Below are 21,352 nucleotides of genomic sequence, written 5' to 3'. Positions count from 1 at the left end.
CCAAGAAAAGTTGAAATCCAAAGGATGTCTTGGATTCCCGCTTTTTTCTCAGTTACTTTCTTACAGAGATTTCATGGATTGCACACAGATGCCCGCGTGGCCTCTGGGATGTGGAGAAAACACACCCAGGGCTTTTCTCAGTTCAATTAAAATTTATTTGTATTATATATTGTATTTTATACATGTATGGGAGCATGGAGGTCAAAGGACAGCAGCTCTCTCTTTCCACCATGGGGGCTTGGGGGATCAAACTCAGCTGGTCAAGCTTGGTGGCAAGCTCTTTGACCAGTTGAGACATCTGACCCTCCCCTCCTGTTGCTTTTTTAGAGAGCCATCAGTATGCACTGACATGAGAAGTTCATAAATTATTAAGTGAGAGAGCAAAAGGAAACAAACGCCAAAGCAAAGTATGCATTATTATATTATCATTACATTATTATTTAAAGTAGTATATTAGTATCTGCATTCATATATTAGTGCAGAACATTAATATATTTCATAAAACATAATAATATAAATATAGGTGTTTCCGTTGTTTGAAAGTCTCCTATGCTGTAAATAAGTATGAATGTTCCTTCTCTTAGATACCTTTTAACTCAATTATGTATGTATTTCATTTGTGTACATGCCTAGGACTAGAAGCGCTAGATGATGTATATATTCAGCCTTAATATTAATTGCCTGTTTTCAAGAGCTGTACCAATTTACTGTATGTATTACATTTTATGATATGTACTGCCCTTACACATCAACGTATCATTAATATATAAATACAACGGAAAAAAACTTTTCTTTGGAATTACAATAGAAAGAGAATGGTATGGAGGAGAGGAACTTAGAAGACGACTTCTTTTTATTTCTGCATTCTTGAGTCACTTCCTTAAGAAATAATATGTTTACTCAGTCTTGTTAAGTATGTCTCATGGGTTTTAGTTTCCTCCTCTCCAAAGGACTGAGGCTGAGCTGTGAGTTCAATTACAGCTATACGAGTGGAAGATACGCTTCTGTGCGATTTGCTGCTAATCTCTGTGGACAAACAAGAGTTGTAACATAAACCTGTCTCCTCAAAAACTGGGTCAGGGCATGCCTCAGTAATGACAAATAAGGATACAGGCAAAGGAAAGTTCCCAAACAAGGGAAGGCATGAGTGCTACCGGACCTTCAGGGTCGCTCCTCAGAGCCCTGGCTGTTTTCAGGGAGTCAGTTCAAGTTAATGTGTGTATTCAGGGTGCAACAGACAGAGCCGGGACACCAGGAGCTATGTCAGTGTTTCATTAATGAGGAGGGTGGGCATTGGAAACTTAACTCGAGGGTGGGGTAGATAGATGAGAAAGAGATATTAAAGATGAGGGCTCTGATACTAGAATAGAAGCTTTGCTACCTTTATCAGTTCTCCAGGGTTTTGTTTTTTCCTTCTTGTTCTTATGAGGTAACGATTCTTTTCACACTGCCTTGTAGTACTGAAGTTACAGGCTAAGTCAGATAGCTGGGAGTGTGGGAAATGTGTGGCAAAACCCTTCCACAGGAAACCGTGTGACAATGAAGCACACAGCATCACTGCCCTTTAGAATCCCCACTAGGAAGTGTAATGCTGCTCTTTGGGGCACACGGCTGCATTGCCAACACTAAAGCAGTGGACCTGTGACACGTGTGGCTGCTCCTGCCAGGTTGCCAGCCTCACAAAGCTAATCTAACCAAACAGGAATGTGTCTCCTCACTTCCCTTCCTGAAGACCACTGATATGAAAGGGGGCTTTTCCCACTTGAAAGAGCCTTCACTGGTACATCATATGCTCCACTGCTTAACTCAGTGTGTTGAATATCAAAGACAGTTCCCAAGTAATCCCACCCATTTACAATGTAACACCGTCTTTGCATCCTCTTGGGTAATCCCATATATTTACAATAAAATACCGTCTCTGGACCCATGTTCACTGGCTGGCAATGATTTTTCAACTTTACAATAATACTTTTTAAAAAAAATCCACACTTGGTAGAAACTGTAGAAACTCAGTCTTGAATTTTAAATTTTGACTTTTCCAAGGCTAGTGAAAAGTCTCAGGTAATGTTGGGTAACTGCATACAACCATCACTGGTGGAGTTCTGTATTGCCAGCACGTTTTGGATACCAGTGTTCAGTACGTGGTAGGACACACTGAATAAGACTTTGCATTAGATGACTTTTGTCCAACAGTAGGCTAAATGCCAGTGTCCTGAGGAAGTTTAGGGTAAGCTAACTAACAGGTATGGTAGACAAATTAAATGCATGATTTCCTTATGAGACTTTCAATTCACAATAGGATCTAGGAGCAGGTGCACATGGAGACAGTACTCACTTTATAACTCTGGTCTGTACTTCTCCAGATAGCCGAATACTTAGACATTTCTACTCAGCCTTCTAATGAGCATCGAAAACACAGCGTTCTCACACGCTCCGATACTTATTTTCTTCCTCTCTTTCCAGTTCCACTGTGTTTCCAAGAGATGAGGCAAAGGCTCTAGAGTCACTCTTGATCCTCTTTCCAATCACACTTTAAATCTTGTCAGCTCAGTTTCAGAGTAAATTTAAAAGCCTGCACCTTCTCATCTGCCTAGCTACTGCCTAGCTAACCTGAAATAGGGGGATTTCTTGCCAGTGATCCCTTCATCCTCAGAGCAGAAGTGGTTTCACATTTCTGACCATCACTCACCATACTCACACCCTGCTGGCTACCTCCTCAGCATCCTTGTGTGAGTCACCCTCCACCATTAATCACCACTGCATTTTCTCCTGGCCTCTCTGCTGCTCCCCGAGTCTTCCCTGTGCTGTTCCTGTGGGTCAGTTCTCACCCTGAGCTTCTCGTGCATACTCCCATGGCTGACTTTCTCATCTTTGGGCCTTTGATTGAGTCATCTCAGAAGCAAGGCCTTGGCTGATTGCTCCACTTGAAGTTGTGTGCTCTGTCACCTTCTCTCATCAGCCTCTGTGTCCTGCTGATCGCTGGTTGGCCCTACATTTCTCCTCAGTTTGCCTATGGTTTATCTCTTCCCCTAGAATCTACATTCTCTGAGAGTGAAACTTTTGTCTCATCCAGCCCAATTTAAAAAAAAAAGAAACATTTAACACAAAGTGCTTGCTATTCGAAAAAATATTTCTGATGAGTTCAACACAGAAGAGTCACCTTCTAAAACAAAGTTTTCTCTGGAGTGCTTACAGATGAAAGACACTTCCACAAATCAATCTCTTGCTCTCACCCACTCTCCCCTGCTCTTGCGCAACCTCTCACTACCTACATGTCTATTTTGAAATTTCTGGGAAAAGTTGATTGTCTACTTAAAAATAATTGAATAATCTGAGTGTAGTGATATACAGAAATAATTCTAGCACTTGGGTCATGGAGATAGGTGGATCAGGGGTTCAGAGCCATGGTCATCTGTGTAGAAAATTTGAAGCCAGCCCAGGATTACATGAGACCCTAATTCAAAGATAAAAGACAGAGAGAAAGAAAGAGAAAAAGAAAGAGAAAAAGAAAAGAACAAAAGCCTCCGTGTTAGAAACTGCAAAGTGAGAGATAGTTACAGAACTCATAAAAATTGGAAATGTAAGGATGTTTTTACAAAGTCAATGGAATTCTGAGAACTCTGTTAACATTTTATATTTTATTAAAAATTAAATGATTAAATTGCTGAACAATCATCCATCATTATAAGAAAACAACAATAATAAAAATATACTGAAATGATTTATGGCGTTCAAAGTGAACCTCTCAATTAGTAAAGAAACTCCCTCCAGACATAAAGATCTGTACTGCCTTTTATATCCTTGAGAAATCTAGCCATCTTCCACCAAATGTCATATTTTCTTGAATTATTTTAAAATTCTTTCACTCTGTCTTTGGTTTGGGATAAATTAAAGATATTTTAATTCACGGACTCACTAACCCACATTTGAAATTTTTTTCTCTGAAGTGATTTCCAGTTTTCAGTTTTTACCAGAGACAGCCTAAGTGAAGGCTCACTTATGAAAGTCAAATATTGTAGAAGCACTCCCCTGGTTTTCCCTTTACAGTCTGAACAATGTCACCCTCACACAAGCATCATTCGCTAACTTACTAATCTTATTCACCTATAAATAAAATACCTTTAGCAGAGACATGAAAATAAGTTCCCGGAGAAGGTCGCCTCAGAATTGGTAAGACCTCTGAGTCTAGCTACCCTCTAGCGGAGCTGTGCTTCCCAATCAGAATGCCTGGAAGATAAAAACTGTACCAGGTTCTATTTTGACTGCATTACTTTGCTGACATAAATAATACATATCCAACATCAAACCTCCGAAGGCAAACATGGTGAGGCCACATTAAATCATGTCCATGGCGCCTGGCATTGGTGGCGCATGCCTTTAATCCCAGCACTCGGGAGGCAGAGGCAGTTGGATCTCTGTGAGTTCGAGGCCAGCCTGGTCTACAGAGCGAGTTTCAGGACAGTCTCCAAAACAATACAGAGAAACCCTGTCTCGAAAAACCAAAGGAAAAAAAAAAAAAGAAAAAATGATCATGTCCATGGCTCCAAGATAATAATCTATCTTGGAGCCACCATCTTATTAGGTACCTCCTGTTTTAAACCTTGGGTTGAGGGAGAGACAGTTGGACGTCACCTAGGAATTGATATGAAGTGAGCTAAATGGCTGTGAGAGAGCAGAGTGGATGGCTCTCTTAGCAGTAATGGTCACCGCAGAGCAGCCAGTCAGACAACTGGTGGGCAGGACTCTACCCACTCATCCATCCAGAAACCCCTCTATATGGAGAGCGATTGCTTTAAGACTGATATTTTCTTCAAAGACCTTCCAGAGCTTATGATGAGAAATGGTTCAGATGATTCTCTAAATGCCTTTGTCGGCTTTCTGTGAGAAACTGAGGGCTTGACACATCTCCTAGGCAGAGAGAGTGACACTCAGAGTGTCTATCTGAAAGGAAGGGTCAATACAGCAACTTGACCAGCGTCCGTTCTCTATCCTGTGCTGGGGTTGCGGTAAATACATTGATGTAGTGTAATTATATAATCAAAGAAGAGAAAAGTTCATCTGCTTTGGGATGTGTGTATATGAAACGAACCATGATGAAGCACTAGAAATGGGCCTTGCCTCTAACGGACATTTCTTCCCTGTTCTCCACTCCCCTGTCTGTGGTAGTCAGGTGGGACACGTGTTCTGAAGAATACAGAGTAGGAAAAGGGCAAAAGGTAGGTTGCTTTCAGCAAGGGCTCAGGGAGGGAGGCTCTGTTGACATCAGAGCAAAGAGTAAGTTGGAATGACATAAGGATGCTGGTGCTACAACTCCCCCTGTCCAGTTGTCAAACATGCCAACTGAAATGTTAATGGAACCATATGCAAAAGATTTTGATTATGCTTATATTCAGCTTTAAATGTGGGGTACTTTTAAAAGTACTGTCTAAATTTAACAATGAAAACTAGCTCACCACCTTTCTTTGTTTTTGTTTTCATTTTTTTTAGCACACTTGGCTTGCAAGACTTCTCAGATATTCATGGCTAATCACACGGTAATAATGGGATGAGAAATCTTGTCATCACGAAACCTATCACTTTATACATTGCATGTTCAGTAATTATTTTAAAGTCAGCACAATGAACAGAAGAACCAGAATATTTTTCAAATGGTCAAATTGTCTCAAACATGACTGCGCTTTAGTTTGGATGGCATCATTAAGAGAATGAGACCAAAATCCTGTGATGGTCTAGAGTTACAAAATGGCGTGTTCTTGTGGAATGCACTCATGTTATCAGTGTGTGAACACTACTTGTCAGTATTCGTGATGAAAAGAGGGAATTTAAGGACATACTAGGGTCTTTTGAGCAAAGCACTAGAGTCCCAGGAGCTTCAGGCATGTTTCCCACAGAGGTCGGCGAGGTTAGTTTTTATTCTCTTTGCAAAGGCAGGTTCAAAGCTAAGTTACTTATTCACTCATGTTTCTTGTGGGTATCCTGCCATCTCCTGCTGTCAGAGAGAGAGAGGTGAGTTTATTATATACCAGGTAATATTTGTTCCTACACTTTTCAAGTGACAAATGGTGTGGCCAGGGCTTCACATGGAGCAGTAGTATCACGATGCCACTTGGAACCTCTTTCTTGCAGTCAAAGTTGCCCTCTGATAAGATTTAGGCAGATACTGTGAACCTGAAACACAAGGGACATGGGCATTTTGCTGTAAATGACTAAAATTCAACCTCCAAAGATGGCTCCATCTGTTCCATGTAGAGCATATTTCGAACACTAAAGACATTTTATTTAATGTAATATTTACATAAACTATGAAGCAGTCAAATGCAAACATCATCATGTAGAATTCTGAGTAAGCGGAAAGAATGCCCCACCCAACCCTGCAGCCACACACAGTAGCTGGGATGCATCCTTCCACAGCAGAGATCTGTCTAAGGCCCAGTATGAGAAGGTGGTCATGCTCATCTCTCTCATGGCCTTTTCCATCTTTCCCATTAGACTAAATGCTTGGCAAAGTACAGGCTAAAATATGCTCCATTAAAAACATTTTTTTATTTGTTAAGCGTGGTTAATTCCAGCACTTGGGGAGCAGAGAGATGTGGATCTCTGTGAGTTCCCAGCTAGCCAGGACGACATAATGAGATCATGTCTCACAAAGGAATTATTTTAATAAGTGTGTGTGTGTGTGTGTGTGTGTGTGTGTGCTTGCATGGACCACAGTGCACTTGAAGAGGTCAGGGGACAACTTGGGAATCGCTTCTCCCCTTCCAATGTGAATTCCTGGAATTACAATCAAGTTATCTGGCCTGACAACAAGAAGCACTTTTACACACACACCGAGCCACCTAGTCTACCTTGAATTTTTTTTTTGTTGTTGTTCAGTGCTAGTGTTGGAACCGAGAGTATATCACAAGCAAGGCAAGTTCTCTGTCATTGGACCATATCCTCAGACCTGTGCTCTATGCTGCATCCCAGCTTTCATTCTTGTCACAGAGTAAGTACTTCCTTGAAACATCATTATTTAATCATAAACAAACATGGAGACCTACTTTCCCCCTCATCATCTAATTATGTTCAAAGCAGTAACCATGGGGGTAGAGAGATGGTTTGGTCCATAAAGGGCTCATCATGCTAGTATTGGGATCTGAATTTGGATCTCCGGCACATACAGAAAAATCCAGGCATGGTGACACATGCCTGTAATCCCAGATCTGGGAAAACAGAGAAAGGTGGACACTTAGAGGCTTCCTGGTCAGTCAGTATTGCCAACTGGTGAGCTCTAAGTTTAGTAAGAGACGTATCTCCAAAAGTAAGATGGAACTAGGTGTGGTGGTACACACCTTTAATCCCAGCACTTGAGAGGCAGAGGTAGGTAGATGTCTGCAAGGCTCGGACTGGCCAGGTCTACATAGTGAGTTCCAGGACAGCCAAGGCTTAAAGGAGGGAGGAGTGATTTAGGAGAATAACTGACAGCATGCACATGTACCACACACATATGAACACACACACACACACAAACACACACATACCACACACACACCACACATACAAACACACCACATACACACACCACACACACATATCCACACACATACACACACAAACACACATATACACATATACACACACCACATACACATACACACACACCACATATACATACATACAAACACACCACACACACACATACACACACACACAAACACACATATACACATACACACACCACATATACATACATACACACAGCACAAATACACACATACAAACATACCACATACACATACCACACACCACATACACACACACAAACACACACATACCACACACACACACCACACACACACACACCACACACATACCACACACACACACCACATACACACACCACACACACATATCCACACACACACACACATACACCAAACACCATGAAACATGTCTGCCTGTTAGAGAAAGTGCTACTATCACTAATGGGTCACTTAGTTCTGCCAGGGAGGACAAAAAGAATCCAAAAGCTATTAGCCAATGGGACAACAAAAAACTTAAGGGTCTAAAGTATCCATGAGCACAACATACATGTGTTCATAACAGCAGGAAGGATGAGACAGGAGATTATTATAAATTCAAGGCTAGCCTGTGCTATATAGCATGACTTTTTCAAAAAAGCAAGTTTTAGGGTATAAGTAAGTGACATACCCATTTACTTTATACATAAAGGACTCTGGATTTCTCTCCTCATTGAAACAAAACCTCTGAAATCTGTAATCTCACTATGCTAAAGAAGGCTGGTTAAAACAGTAACAAATGTGTTATACAGTGCTAACCTAATTTAATTTTAGAATTATAAGTTATTAAAATTTTTCTTCAAACAATATATTTCCTTAATATTTCAGCTGCCCCTAACACAAATGGCTTATAATTCTGAGTGAGCGGTGCATGTCTAGCAACTAGCTATTATTCCCTTTTCATGGATTTTCCAGTGATTATTTTAGCCACACGACTTGATATAAAACAGAAGACCTGGTCCAGAGAGGTTGGGACATGCCCTAGCTTACAGATCTGTGCATCACATGCAATGCTCCCTCCATGGACAGAAATATGGTGACACTTTAAAAATCAAAACATTGCTGGTCCCCTCTCCCGACTAGAACTGTTTTTTGGCCACTAGCATACTAGGTCCAGAATAAGTTCTTTTATGTAAAACCCTACACTGCCAAAGACTTAGCAAGTCTCTATTCATTTTCTCAAGTACTGCCACATTAGATTTTCATGGATGATCCAGAATAAGGGTTCATTGAGAAGGAATGAGAACATAATGGGAGAAAGACAGCCTTTCCTTTGTTTTAGGAAAGCAAGGTCCCAATTAATTAGGAACATGTCTCTCATTGCCACTTGCCACTCAGCAGCTGGCCTGTGATAGTCTGTCATGGTGTTTGAGGTCAGGCCAACCATGGAACACATGTGCCCGCTCTTCCTTCCTACGAGGTCAAAGCAGGAGCATGGAGGTAGATAGTCTTCAATTTCACTTTCTGAAATTTTCAATCTCACAAATAGCACCATCATTCTCTCCCCCCCCTCTCTCCCTCCCTCCCTCCTTCCTTCTCTCTCTCTCCCTTCCTCTCTCTCTCTTCCTCTCTCTCTCCATCCCTCTCTCTCTCTCTCTCTCTCTCTCTCTCTCCCCCATCCCTCTCTCTCTCTCTCTGTACTCCTACTGCTCCCCTCCTCCTTTTTCTTTCCTACTTCTCCCTCCCTCTTCTCCTTTAACACCATCACTGCGTTGCCCAGAATGGCCTCCATCTTTCCAACCTCATGCCTCAGCCACGTGAACTCTGAGATGGCAGAAATATGTCACCACACACAGTTGATCCCATTGCCTTTACACGCAGAAGAAGCTAACCTGTCAAAATACTTTGACCTGTCCAAGTGTGAGCAACAAACTCCATAGGTGTCAGGGAACCTTTTCTCGGTGTATCTGACTATTAGGAGAAAAAGAAAAACAAGAGTGAGCCTTATTATTTTCAGTTTTTATCTAAAATTGGAATTAGAGAAAACACAGAACCCACCTGGAATGTATGTGTTGTGCTGGGCCTTGAGAGCTGTTCCAGGACAATGGTTCTTTCTCGAAGGGGTGACCGTTCGATGCTGTCAGGGATTGCACTGAACACGCGGTTTTGTGAATGCCTTCCCCTGTACTACATGGAAGATGATAGGTTCTTTTAAAGAACGAATACAATCTTTATACCAACAGAAAGAAACCTACAAATGTTTCAATCATTCACTCATGTATTCAATCACCCGCTTATTCAAACATTTTGATTGACAGATTGCTAAGTGTAAGATTTGACAAGAAAACATTAAAGCATGAGTCTGTGTGTGGAGTAGATATTCACATCACTAATTCAATAAAGATGCAGTGTAATATGATATCAATAAGCTCCAGAGAACTTAACCACAAAAATTGTACACGTTAAATTATACTAAATATGTAGTAGTAAATAAATTATACTAAATATGAAACAGTCTTTTTGAGGGGGAGGTTTCCATCCAGGGTTTCTCTGTGTAACAGCCCTGGCCGTAGGAACTGGTGTTGTAGACCAGGCTGGCCTGGAACTCACAGCAATTTGCCTGACTCTGCCTCCTGAGTACTGGGATTAAAGGGATGAGCCACCATCACCTGGCTTAACAGACTTGATTTTGAAACACAGAGTTGTTTATCTGACTTTGGCTTCATTGATTACTCTATCCTGGGATTAAACAGTCTAGCCCCATAGCTCTTGCTTTCTGGGAATGGGTCCTAGTTCTGCCTAAGGTCTGTGTGTGAGCCGAACTTAGCTTTTGTTTTCTCCGTCTCTGCTTTATGTCCCTCTTTGTCCTGCAGATACAATTGCTCATACCAGAGTAAAGATGGAGTCTCTGTAAGCCTGGGAGAGGCCTGGTCATACACATTGCTGGTAGCACTCCTTCCCCAGCCCCACAATTGCATGGCAGAGCTAGGCTTGGGCTATTGGCCTCTGCCCTGCACAAACATGGAAAGTTAGCTCTAAAAAGGAGAGCAGATACAAGGGGCATTGGCTACTGAGCTCTTACTTGGTACAAGACATTGAAAGTTTATGAATGCATCTAATGCTGGCAAGGACTCCTTGATGGCTATTACTAACTAAAGACGTGAGAACCGAGAACCACTGAAGTTACTTGTACCAAGTCAGGATGTGTGTGGCCACACTTGAGTGCAGAACTACCTGTCTCTTGCCCCTTAGGCTCTTGTCTTCACTACACCAATCAGAGTTTCAGGTCTGTCATTGATGCCTGGACTTTCTCATTTAGTTCAAGCTGAGGTTTATTTCATAAAATAGTGAGCAAGTCTTTCCACTCTCTCTAGAGTCTCACAAGCCATTCAATTTCTAGAAGAAGATTGTGAAGACATGTTGAACACAGCTAACTAGACAGCTCTTTGGTACAACTGGGTTCTCTGAGTGCCAAGTTTGTTTTCCCACAGACTATCTAAATGGTTGTGATTACAATGGAATTCATCTTACAGAAACAGGGCGGGATCCAGAAGCTGCCGTGTTCAGCTCCCCAGCCTCGGAGCCTATTGGGGGTAACCGGCTCCGGGAGGTTGCAATTGCTGAGGAAGGCAGGTGGTCGATGCCAATGTGCCTGTAAACACAACAACATTCAACTAAACACTGGAGTAGACAGAAGAGAAGGGATGATCTGAGCTGGTGATTGCAACTGCTTGCAGAAACAGCACTCATGACAACAAACTGCATTTTAGGAAGATAAAATATTAAGCTGGGGCAAGCAGCACTATTCACATTGACCGTGTTGAGCAATGAATATCAGCTTGCATGTATTGAGTGCACAACTATGCTAGAAAGTGTACAGAATTGCTGTGTTCCAGACAGATCCTCCCTAGAGCATCTGATGAGTTAATGACAATTCACGTGAAAGCCTGCATAACCCTGATCCAGCATATAATAAGGTACTGTGGTATAAATTCTGAACACTAATCTATTAATTACTATTCATCCTGAATAGAAATGATAGAGGTTTATGGAGTGGAACAATCAATGAAGAATACAATAAACTATAAAAGCACAGAGTTTAAATGAGAATGACTGCAAAGCTTTATTCAAGATGCTAAAAAGCAACACGGAGTTAAAGAGAAAATGTTGTTTGTCAGGAGAACAATAGCCACCAGGAATAACCCATTTTCTACATTTTTCATAGATTTGATGCTATGATGTCAATGTGATACTTTTGTTTTGGATTTTACACACTGACTGCAAAGCTCATTTTTTGGCATTTAGAGAGAAAATACAAATTAAAATATAGTAAAGACAAGAGAGTATACCTATCAGACATCAGTATTTTAAAATCTGCCTTTTTTCTGTATAAAAATAGATATTTTAGAAACAACTTGAATTAATTTATTCACTAGTAATGAAATTATGACCCTGACAATATAGTAAAGTTTTGACCAGTAGTGGTTACAGAGAATGAGGTACCTATCCTGCCAGTGAGGCTCTAAATAGGCACAGCCATTCTAAGAAGCATCCTGGCAAAGTCTGAATATTAAAAATATTCATAATCTTTGACCTGATAGTTTTGCTTCTATACAGTTCCAGCAAGAAACAACTTAAAGATGTTCTTAATAAGTGCTACAAAATTATGTTTGCTATACCTCACAGTGATACTATAAACAACAACAAATGGGAAATTTCACTAATAACAAATACTTACTAAATAGCCATATAGCCATACAGTTAGTTTGTGGCTATTAAAATCACTCTTTCAATCACAATCACACTTGCGGCATGGGAAATACAAATGGTATAATGTCAGATTAAAAAATTATATGACAAAGCAATGTATTATATGATGGATAATTCTAGAGCAGAGGGAATATAATAGAGAAGAAAAATTAAGAGCATGCATAAAATTGGCAGGAAATTCACCGATAGTTATGTTTCAAGTGATTCTATGATAGTTGCAGTTGGCTTTCATGTTGACTAAAAACAGTAATAATAGACTAACAGCTGTTATTATTAAGGTATTTCCTGGCAGATGAGTAGTTAGCAGGAAGCTCCTTAGAGTTCTGGGATGAGGGAAGAAACAAATACCTTGCTCATTAGCCTTGGATGTTACTTTCTGTTCTAAAGAAAGTAGAAAACGCTTCTTTAAACTTTAAAAAAGGTTTATTTTATGTGTATGGGTGTTTTGTCTGCACATATGTGATCAAATCACATGCATGCAGTGGCCTTGGAGGCCAGAAGAGGTAGTCAGGTCACATGGAACTGAAGCCATAGTGGGTAAGCTCTAAATAAGCCACCACATAGGTGCAGGGAATTGAACCTGTGTCCTCTGGAAGTGCAGCCAGTGCTCTGAACAACTGGGACATCTCTCCAGACCCTGACCCTTTATTTATTTACTTGTTTGTTTATTTATTTATTTTTAAGCATTTTTATGTAACCTAGGTGTAGCTTAATGTTGGGAATTCTTGGAGCAATGCATTCTCAGGTCAGCCTGTCATTGTGTAAATGTCCCACAGTGAACCTACACAAACAACTATGATGCCAGATATCAACACAACCTTAAGTGACCACTGTCATGTACTTGGTCTGTAATTGTATCCAATTGGCTGGAACATCTATATCCAAGGCATGACCATGCATAATTTTTGCATAAACCTTTCCATAAAATATGCTTTGTAATTTAGAAGCATTAATTTTCATTTTTACAAATGGGGCCACTAAATTAATCCAAACTCACCCACCATCAGTTTCATTTTCTTAGTGACCTGAGCTTCGGGCATTTGCATGGGCTTTTACTCTAGTAGACAGCTACCAGAACAAAATCAAACAGATGAACTCATTTAGAAACTGCTGATGTAACATCTAGTGGAGGACCCGCTCACCATGCCCACCAGTTCATCAGCCCAAAGTGACAAGTGGCCCAGACCCTTGTGGCCTTCAGTCTACCATGAAAGAAACAAGACTCACAGTTTGGTTCCCCTCAGAATTTCATCACTATAGACGGTGGGGGTTTTCAGTCTCTGTGGGTCTGACGCAATCGAAGGCAGTCTCCTATGCACTGGTGTTTTCTTGGCAGAAGTCGGTGGTCCTCGAGGGTCTGGGATGCGGCCAAGTCGGTGCCGTGAAGATGCACCGATCCCTCCCCCAGATAGTTTGTCATCTTGTTCATTCCTGGGGAATGAAAACTTAGTTAAGGATCATACCTAGTTTCCTGAGGACAGGAAACACAAAGCAACAGAGCACACTGTCTGGAGAATGTATTGAAGGGAAGGACATTTCTATTGATAGGTCAATGAAGAGCAGGAAGAGAAAGATTGCTGATCTAATAGTAAAGATCGAGGGGTGGAGAACTCACAGCGATGCTCGCCTTTCCTCATCTCTCCTAACCTGGTGGTTGACACTAGAGGAATCTGTTTCTGTTCTTGCATGCTAGGTAATTCTTTAATACTTACTGTGCTTTATCTGCAAAGTATGCGGGTCTCTGCTGAAGGGGTTTGGCTTGAATCGTCATTACACCACTCAAGTCACTATAGAAGTTGCTGGAAAATCGATGGAGCTGAGAAAACTAAAACCAGAGCAGTAACATTAATCAATACCCAGGACATTTCATCGATGGATGCCTGTTTGGAATAAGTAGGCAGGCAATGGCACCAATTAGCTAATGAAAGGAATAATGTACCAAAGGCAGCATTTTATAAATAAATAAAATTATAGGTTTCATCTTTATATAATTCATATTCATATGAAACAAAGCAAGGACTATTATATTGAATGTATCAGACACAAAACGCATTGGCAAGCAAGTAGCTACTTCAAAAGTTACTTTCAAACTGGAAAAGTAAAGAAGGGTTATCAGTACAGACTGATAGACAAGCTTTACCTGAACTACAAACCCCATTCATATCTGTTTCTGTTCAGCCTTATGAAGGTTTTCTGTCTATGTATTCCAAACCAGATTTGTGTTTTTTCCTCTTGGGTTTTTGTTGTTGTTTTGGATTATTCCTTCCTTCCATTCTTCCTTCCTTCCTTCATCTGTCCAGCCATCCTTTCTTCCTTTCTTCTTTCTTTCTTTCTTTCTTTCTTTCTTTCTTTCTTTCTTCCTTCCTTCCTTCCTTCCTTTCTTTCTCAGCTTAGCAAATCTTAGGCTTATACATCTTTGCAAAAAATACGGCTGTTTTTCCCTCTGAACCCCACAAAACTTATGATCTAAAGCAATTTAGTTAAGTGTTATATATAGCTAGCATGCGATTATAACAGAAGCCAATACCTAGTGTCTACTTGATACAAGAGTAAATGGCTTAAGTACATTACGAGCTTCCAAATGACACAGACAATGACAATGAAGTTTTGCAGGAAAAGGACTCACATTATGTCAGGTACCAGACTTGTACCCGAGATGTAGCAAACAAACCTGTAGTCACTCTGCTAGCAATTGTGCTGCTTCTTCTTGTGTATATGTGTGGGGGCAGGGTGGGTAAGGGTGTGTAGCTTTAGAACAAAACTTGCAAATGATCCTTTTATTCTGCTCCCCAACACAGATGGGCTGAGTTAAGCATCATGTTCAGACTCCCTGCTGCTACCCTAAAGATATCCCATGAGCAAGCCAATCTTCTCTAGCCTCACCTGCTTCTCCATCTTTAAAGACAATTATGGAAGACTGCACTGAGGACTTATGTAGATTCTGTGCTGTGATCTCTCTCATATTTCTAGAATATGAGCCTGAGAACAATTATTAGACCGTATATCCTTCTCAACACATAAAGAGATCAATGTGTAGAAGAGCGAACACATCTGAAATGATAACCCACACGTCTCTGACCTCTAAACCCCCTGAGTTTGCTCCAGTGCCCTGGGGTTTCTAGTGTTCTATCCTTTAAGCTCTCAGTCCAAATGCTGGTCTCAGAAACATCTGTTCACACTGACACATAACTATACTGGGTTTGAAAGGGCCTAACCCAAAACTCCACCCATGTTATTCATTTCTTCACATTCCTACTCTGGTGTCACCTCTAAAAACTCAACCCTCCATCTCTAATCAAGACACAGAATTCTTAATTCTCTCCTCAGTTCTTCAATTTCCTTCCCTCCCTATTTCTCCCTCCCCCAATTTCCTCTTTCCTAACCCACCCCTCACAGAATGTATGTTACCTGACCCAGTGTTATAGATTTTATTTCACTAGGTTAGTGACTAGTTTCATCCAACCATGTGTTGTACTCAAAGCATCTAATATAGTGTGTGTGTATATATATATTATATAAAACACATAATATAAATAATAGGGTACATGTAATATAAACAAAGAGCATTCCATGAATTCTTTGAATACTCATTAATATGTCACTTTAGTGTAAGGGGAGGGGATCATTTATGTTGGCTAAATATTTAGGAAAAATGGGATATTTTTTGCTCTCCTAAAATGTAGGAAATGGTTATATATCTCAAATCAATGCCAAGTTCACCAAAGAATGTTGTGATTCTCTTAGACACCATGAAACAACCATATTGCATTTTAATCTTATTGACAAACACCCCAGCACTTTTTTTTGTAAGCTATTTACTACCCTTTGTGGTCAACCTTTGCTGTCTTAAGTGGCTAACATGCTCAAGCAGTGTGATACAAGCTATCCAGTATCCTCAAGCACAGGAGGGTGTGAGGTACATTAGGAAGAGAAGTAAACACAATGACACCCTTCCTCACAACAGATGCAGAAGGCGAAAACATAAAGGGACAGAGAGACCAGGTGTCAGTGCACCTACCTGGGGAGGATTAAAGTGGGTGGCCAAGGATGTATGGAGAGTCTCAGAGCTTCGGGAGGGGGGAACGCTGGGAACATCAGTGCTGAGACGAGACACGAGCACGTGCAGAGGTCTGTTTCCAGCTACTTTCAATTTTTCTTTGTGTGCTTTTTCATCTGTGTCAACAGAAAAATCAGCAAGAAATGTATGTCCCGAGTTATGAGTTTACATCATAGACACTGACTAAACAGCCCTGCAGCAGAGGGCAGAGACTACATTGGGCAACAGGCCTCTGTGGTGATCTCCTCAGTGGCAGAACAGATTATACAGTGGGGCAAGGAAGAGCCTGCAGAACAATGATGCCCCTCTTATGTGATCAAAGGTTGTCTGTGTAGACGGCAGAATGGTTACTTCTTGTTTCAGTCATGTTTTGGGAGGTGGGGAGTGAGAGTTGTGGTGGTGTGGTCTTTTCTATTCTTTCCAGGAGGCCAAACTCTGTAAGTAAGTACCTGTGAGAGCAGATTCCCAGGTCTTTCTAATGAGATCTTCCAGTATTTCTACCACATTGGTCCAAACATGATCAAACACTTCTGCTGCCACGGCATCTCTGATACAGTCATGAGGGGAAATGGGAGGAAGCCCATGTCGATGCCACTTCCTGCCTCGGAGTGTTGGGTTCTGTTCCAGATGCTCATCTCCACTAAGGATGAAACCCACTCAAATTACTAGAATAGCCAGGGTTAAGGTTGAAATAATCATCTATGTATTTTTTAATCTATCTCTGCATCTCTCTCTCTCTTTCTTTTTCTATCTTTCTATCTATCTATATGTGTGTCTATCCATCACCATCTATCTTTATATATGACACATTCCTTATAAATTGTTATTTTTAAAAGATACAATTTTAATTTTCAAATGTATGTCAGCAGAATTGGAAAAAAACAAAACAGAGAAGAAAAATGACAACTTCATCAATCTGTTCAATTCTTTTTTCTTGGATCTTTATTTCTACTCTGATCTTTATTATTTACTTAACTATCTGCAGGCTTAGTTTCTTCTATTTTTCATGTGTAGAATTAGCTTACTAAAGGTCTCTCTGTATTGCTATGTCTTCTTACTGTCTGTCTATATGATGTGGATTGTGTGGGCATGTGTGCCACGGCATGCAAATGGAAGTCAGAAGACAGATTATCAGGAGTGGACTCTGTCATTCCACTGTAGAATCCAGCGATGAAACTCAGTTCCACTAGACTTGCATGGCAAAGTCTTTTTCCCAGCCAGGTCCTTTATTTCTAAACATGGCATTTAGTGTCAAAAACCCCTCTTTTCGAGCTGCTGTTATTGGGGGCCATCAACTTTGCTGTGCTGTGTCCCCGTCTCCATTTGTCTTGTGATAGACTGACAATTCAGGAGTATCTATCTAATTTCTCTCTTGATGAATTTTCTGGCTTTCCTATAGATTCCTCTTTTAAAGCCATGGTAACCAGAAAAGATACTCAATGTGACTTCTTATATTTGCTAGGACTTGCTTCCGTACCCAGTTGCTTTTTAATATACCGATTTCAATCATGAAGCAAATTTTTATATGTCATGGTTGTTTAAAAGAAAACATGCATTTAGCATCAATATAGAAACTTCCTGTCTATCCTCCAGGAAGCTAAGTGTAAGGAACCTGGAGCTCCAATGTCCTTGTCCCCTGTTACCATCATGCTAGACAAACCCTTGCGTTCTATCCACCACAGTGTGCAGAAGAAAGTACTGCCCTGCTCTAGAATTTACACTCTCTTCCAGGATCTAAAACCTTTGGGGTACATTTCTCTCAAAAGAATAGGAATCTTTCATAAGTAACAAACACAAAACGCTAATGGCATATGGTAAATTGATATTATATGTCAAATAAAATTCAGTTTACTCCTGTTTTCTGTCAAAAGCAAAATATTCTTCGATGTTTCCATCCACGAGGTACACCTCTTCTTCTAGAGATGAGGATGATGTGGGGTCAGTCAACTCTGTGCCATCAGGGTCTGTCAGGGTAGAGGCTGAGGGTGCCTCTGGAACTATCTGAGAGCCAGAGACACACAACCTAGGAGCAAAAACATTCTCCATGGGAGTTTGTAGAACAAGAGAATACAATGCTTGCATGACAGGCATAGGCTGTAAGTTATCTACAATGTACACAATATCTGAAACATCACCAAATATTACATTTGACAAAACTCCCATTTTCTGAAAGTGTGTGCGCGCGCGCATCTCCATGTCCATGTCTATGCAAATAAGTGTGTGTGTGCTCTCGAACAAGTGTGTTTGAATGTGGAAGCCAGAGGACAACCTTGGGTCTTGGTTCAAGAGCTACGTGCCCTGTATTTTAAGATGGGTTCTCTCCTTAGCCTGGAGCTTGCCTAGAAGGATAGGTTGCCTAGCCAGTGAGCTCCAGGAATTTGCCTGCCTCCACCTCCCCAGCACTGGAATTACAGGTACTTGCTGCCACACACAGCTTTCTTCTAAGACATTTAACCCCAGAAATCATAAAAAAATTACAGGCTTCTTAAAATCATAAACCAGTATATATAGTAACTGCATCCTCTTTGCAGTTATAAAAGGATGTGACAGAATGGTCTCCCATACGCATATATGGCATCAAAAGGGTTCATCAAAATATGTTAATAAGAAAGACAGCAGGGTGGAATGTTGTCTCTTCCACTCGTGCCTTGAAGCTTAGAACCCATCACAACCAGGTGTTTGATTTTTCATGAGGTTACCTTTCAGGGTCTTCCAAAGACATGCTGACATTAACTTCCCTATGCTTATGTGTTTGTTACATGTATGTTTTGCATGTATGTGCACACAAACATGTCTGAAGGCGAAGCATCAATGAGAAGCATCTCACAAAAAACATTCTCCCCACACTATTCTGACTCTGCATGCAAATATGTTGAAGCCTAGGCTCACGAAAGAGTTTAGCATGGAATGAGAACTACAATAAAGTTAACAAATACTTTTGAGTTAAGTCTTTTGAGACAGAGTCTCATGTAGCCCAGGTTTGCTACAAGTTTGCAAAGTAGCTGAAAATTCCCTGATCCTTCTGCTTATTCCTCTCAAGTGCTCAGATCACATATGTATACTACTATGCTGGGTACTATATGTATATATGGCGGGTGGGGGATGGGTGTGGGTGTGGGTGGGTGTGGGCACACACGTGCATGCACACATTTGTGCAAGCTACATATATAAACTTACTCTCTGATGCTGCTGATGTGGCCAGGACCAGGAGGTAAGGGTTTGTAGGTAGCAGAACTAGGCAGGCTCCCCTGGAAGTGTCGGAAACCTTCATCACTTGGCGGGATGAGCTGTCTTCCTAACAGCCTGCAAGTGAAAAAAAAAAGCTAAGAAACCAAGGATTTTCTTTGATCAGACAAAGGAAAAATGTTTCATGATTTTAAACAGGATGCCATGCTGACTCTGAAGGACACACAGGATGTGCTGTAGCATGCACTGGGTCAAGGTAGTCACCATGGTGATGGAGAAAAGCTCAGGCTTGGAGAGGGCAGGATGACTCTGTTCAGAGTCTGGGTGGAGAGTGTGAGCAGAGATGTCCAGCTCCTTCGCCACTTATTTATTGGTTGGTCAGGAGCCAATTAGAATCATGGTTATCATGCAGGAGTGATGAATGGTTTAGAGAGAATATATGTCCTACCTGAGTGCCTCGGGCAAAGAAACTTGCTACAGGGGGTAATTTGCATAGGCCCAGTGAATAAAAATACATAAACATATACAACTTGGCTCATGTTCCTTTTCTTTTTCTATCTTCCATTCTTGGCTTTCATAATCAAATGTAAGACGATGGTGAGAGAAAGAAGCCTGGGTGCATGATATTTGGGGAAGTGCACCTTGCCCAGGAACATGCACACCCAGTCACTGCACGTAGCATATTCTTTAAGGCAAGGTTTATGAAGAATTGCTTAAAATGCTTCAGAAAGACTTCTTTGTTATTGGCTGTTTCGTTGTTGCTTTTGTTTTGTTGTTTGTTTTTTAAAACATGATCTCACTATGTATCACAGGCTTTCTTTCATCTCACAGTCCCCATCAGCCTCCTAAATACCGGGATTACAGGCATGCATCACCACACTTAGCTAAGACATTTTTTTAAAGTTCCCTTGACATGCTAATCAGAAGAATCATGTATATTTATGTTAGTATTCCAATTCATTCTCCTCAGCTCAGAACTCAAGAACACTAAAACAGATTTCTCCCTCAGTAGCAAGGCTGGGTGAAGAAAGCAACACTTCCTTTCCACCAAATCTACCTTTCTCCATCTTGAATATACATTGAAAAAATAACAAATGCCTCCTTTGATGTGAAATAGAGATAGACGTGGGTCATCTAGCCAGTTTTCCAGCAAATGAACACTCGGTCTCTGTAGTACCACCATTGCCAACCCCCTCCCCTCCCCTCTCCCGTCATCAAGCTCTCAGCGATGACAGATGCTTGCCACTCACACAGAGTGAACGTGTAGATAAAGGGTCACCCCTCAGATTCTTGCATCTGCCACGGATATGACATCTTTCTGAGAATGACATGAATTTGCTTCTGAAAAGTTAAAGGCATATGACGCCACCGTGTGTCAAGGTTTCCTTGGGACCTATTATAAAGGGTGTGACTGTCAAGAAAGGACTGAGTTCTGGATAATACTGTGACTGGTAAACGCTCTCAGTTACAATGTCTGAATAAAGGGAAATCAATTGTGCGTGGATCGAACCCCCATGCAGGCAGATGTTCATGGCCATTTCTCTACCTGAGATGGAGGGATCTTCCTGCCCACTCAGTGCACTCAGCCAGGAGATTCTGGGTCTGGGGACTCACTTTCCCTTCAAATAGCATTTCCTCAACCTCCCAGAACAGCCGCTGGACTTTCTGGGCATTGACTTTGTCAAATTCCTGAAACAGAAGTACATATTCAAACATCCCATTAGTTTATGGTCACCTTACCCTGAAGCGCCTGATCTTATCACATAGATAGATACCATAGATTGAGAACATGGGCTTCTCAATCAATATTTATAAATTGGAGACCACTAAATAAGAGGGA

The 21,352-nt window shown here is 41.0% G+C and overlaps 1 protein-coding gene across 3 annotated transcripts in view; it reads right to left on the bottom strand.

The window, feature by feature from the left end:
- Positions 1-3,619: 3,619 nt before the first annotated feature.
- Fam149a (family with sequence similarity 149 member A) overlaps positions 3,620-21,352 on the bottom strand; it is a 46,296-nt gene continuing 28,563 nt past the window's right edge. The window contains exons 4-14 of one of the 3 annotated variants that reach the window (XM_005066655.4): positions 21,059-21,201; positions 19,504-19,629; positions 18,179-18,349; positions 16,776-16,966; positions 16,288-16,442; positions 13,982-14,094; positions 13,497-13,700; positions 11,031-11,151; positions 9,558-9,686; positions 9,392-9,470; positions 3,620-6,168 (exon numbers count right to left, since the gene is read on the bottom strand). In XM_005066655.4, coding sequence (XP_005066712.1) covers positions 6,095-6,168; positions 9,392-9,470; positions 9,558-9,686; positions 11,031-11,151; positions 13,497-13,700; positions 13,982-14,094; positions 16,288-16,442; positions 16,776-16,966; positions 18,179-18,349; positions 19,504-19,629; positions 21,059-21,201 — 1,506 coding nt within the window. In that variant the 3' untranslated portion in view covers positions 3,620-6,094. Of the gene's footprint in view, positions 6,169-7,850; positions 8,973-9,391; positions 9,471-9,557; positions 9,687-11,030; positions 11,152-13,496; positions 13,701-13,981; positions 14,095-16,287; positions 16,443-16,775; positions 16,967-18,178; positions 18,350-19,503; positions 19,630-21,058; positions 21,202-21,352 lie in introns of those variants that run through there. The other 2 variants (XM_040731964.1, XM_040731965.1) reach the window with 2 other exon arrangements.

Source organism: Mesocricetus auratus, unplaced genomic scaffold (genome assembly GCF_017639785.1).
Source record: "Mesocricetus auratus isolate SY011 unplaced genomic scaffold, BCM_Maur_2.0 Super-Scaffold_100026, whole genome shotgun sequence".
Classification (NCBI taxonomy): domain Eukaryota; kingdom Metazoa; phylum Chordata; class Mammalia; order Rodentia; family Cricetidae; genus Mesocricetus; species Mesocricetus auratus.
This window is presented reverse-complemented; position numbering and strand designations above follow the sequence as displayed.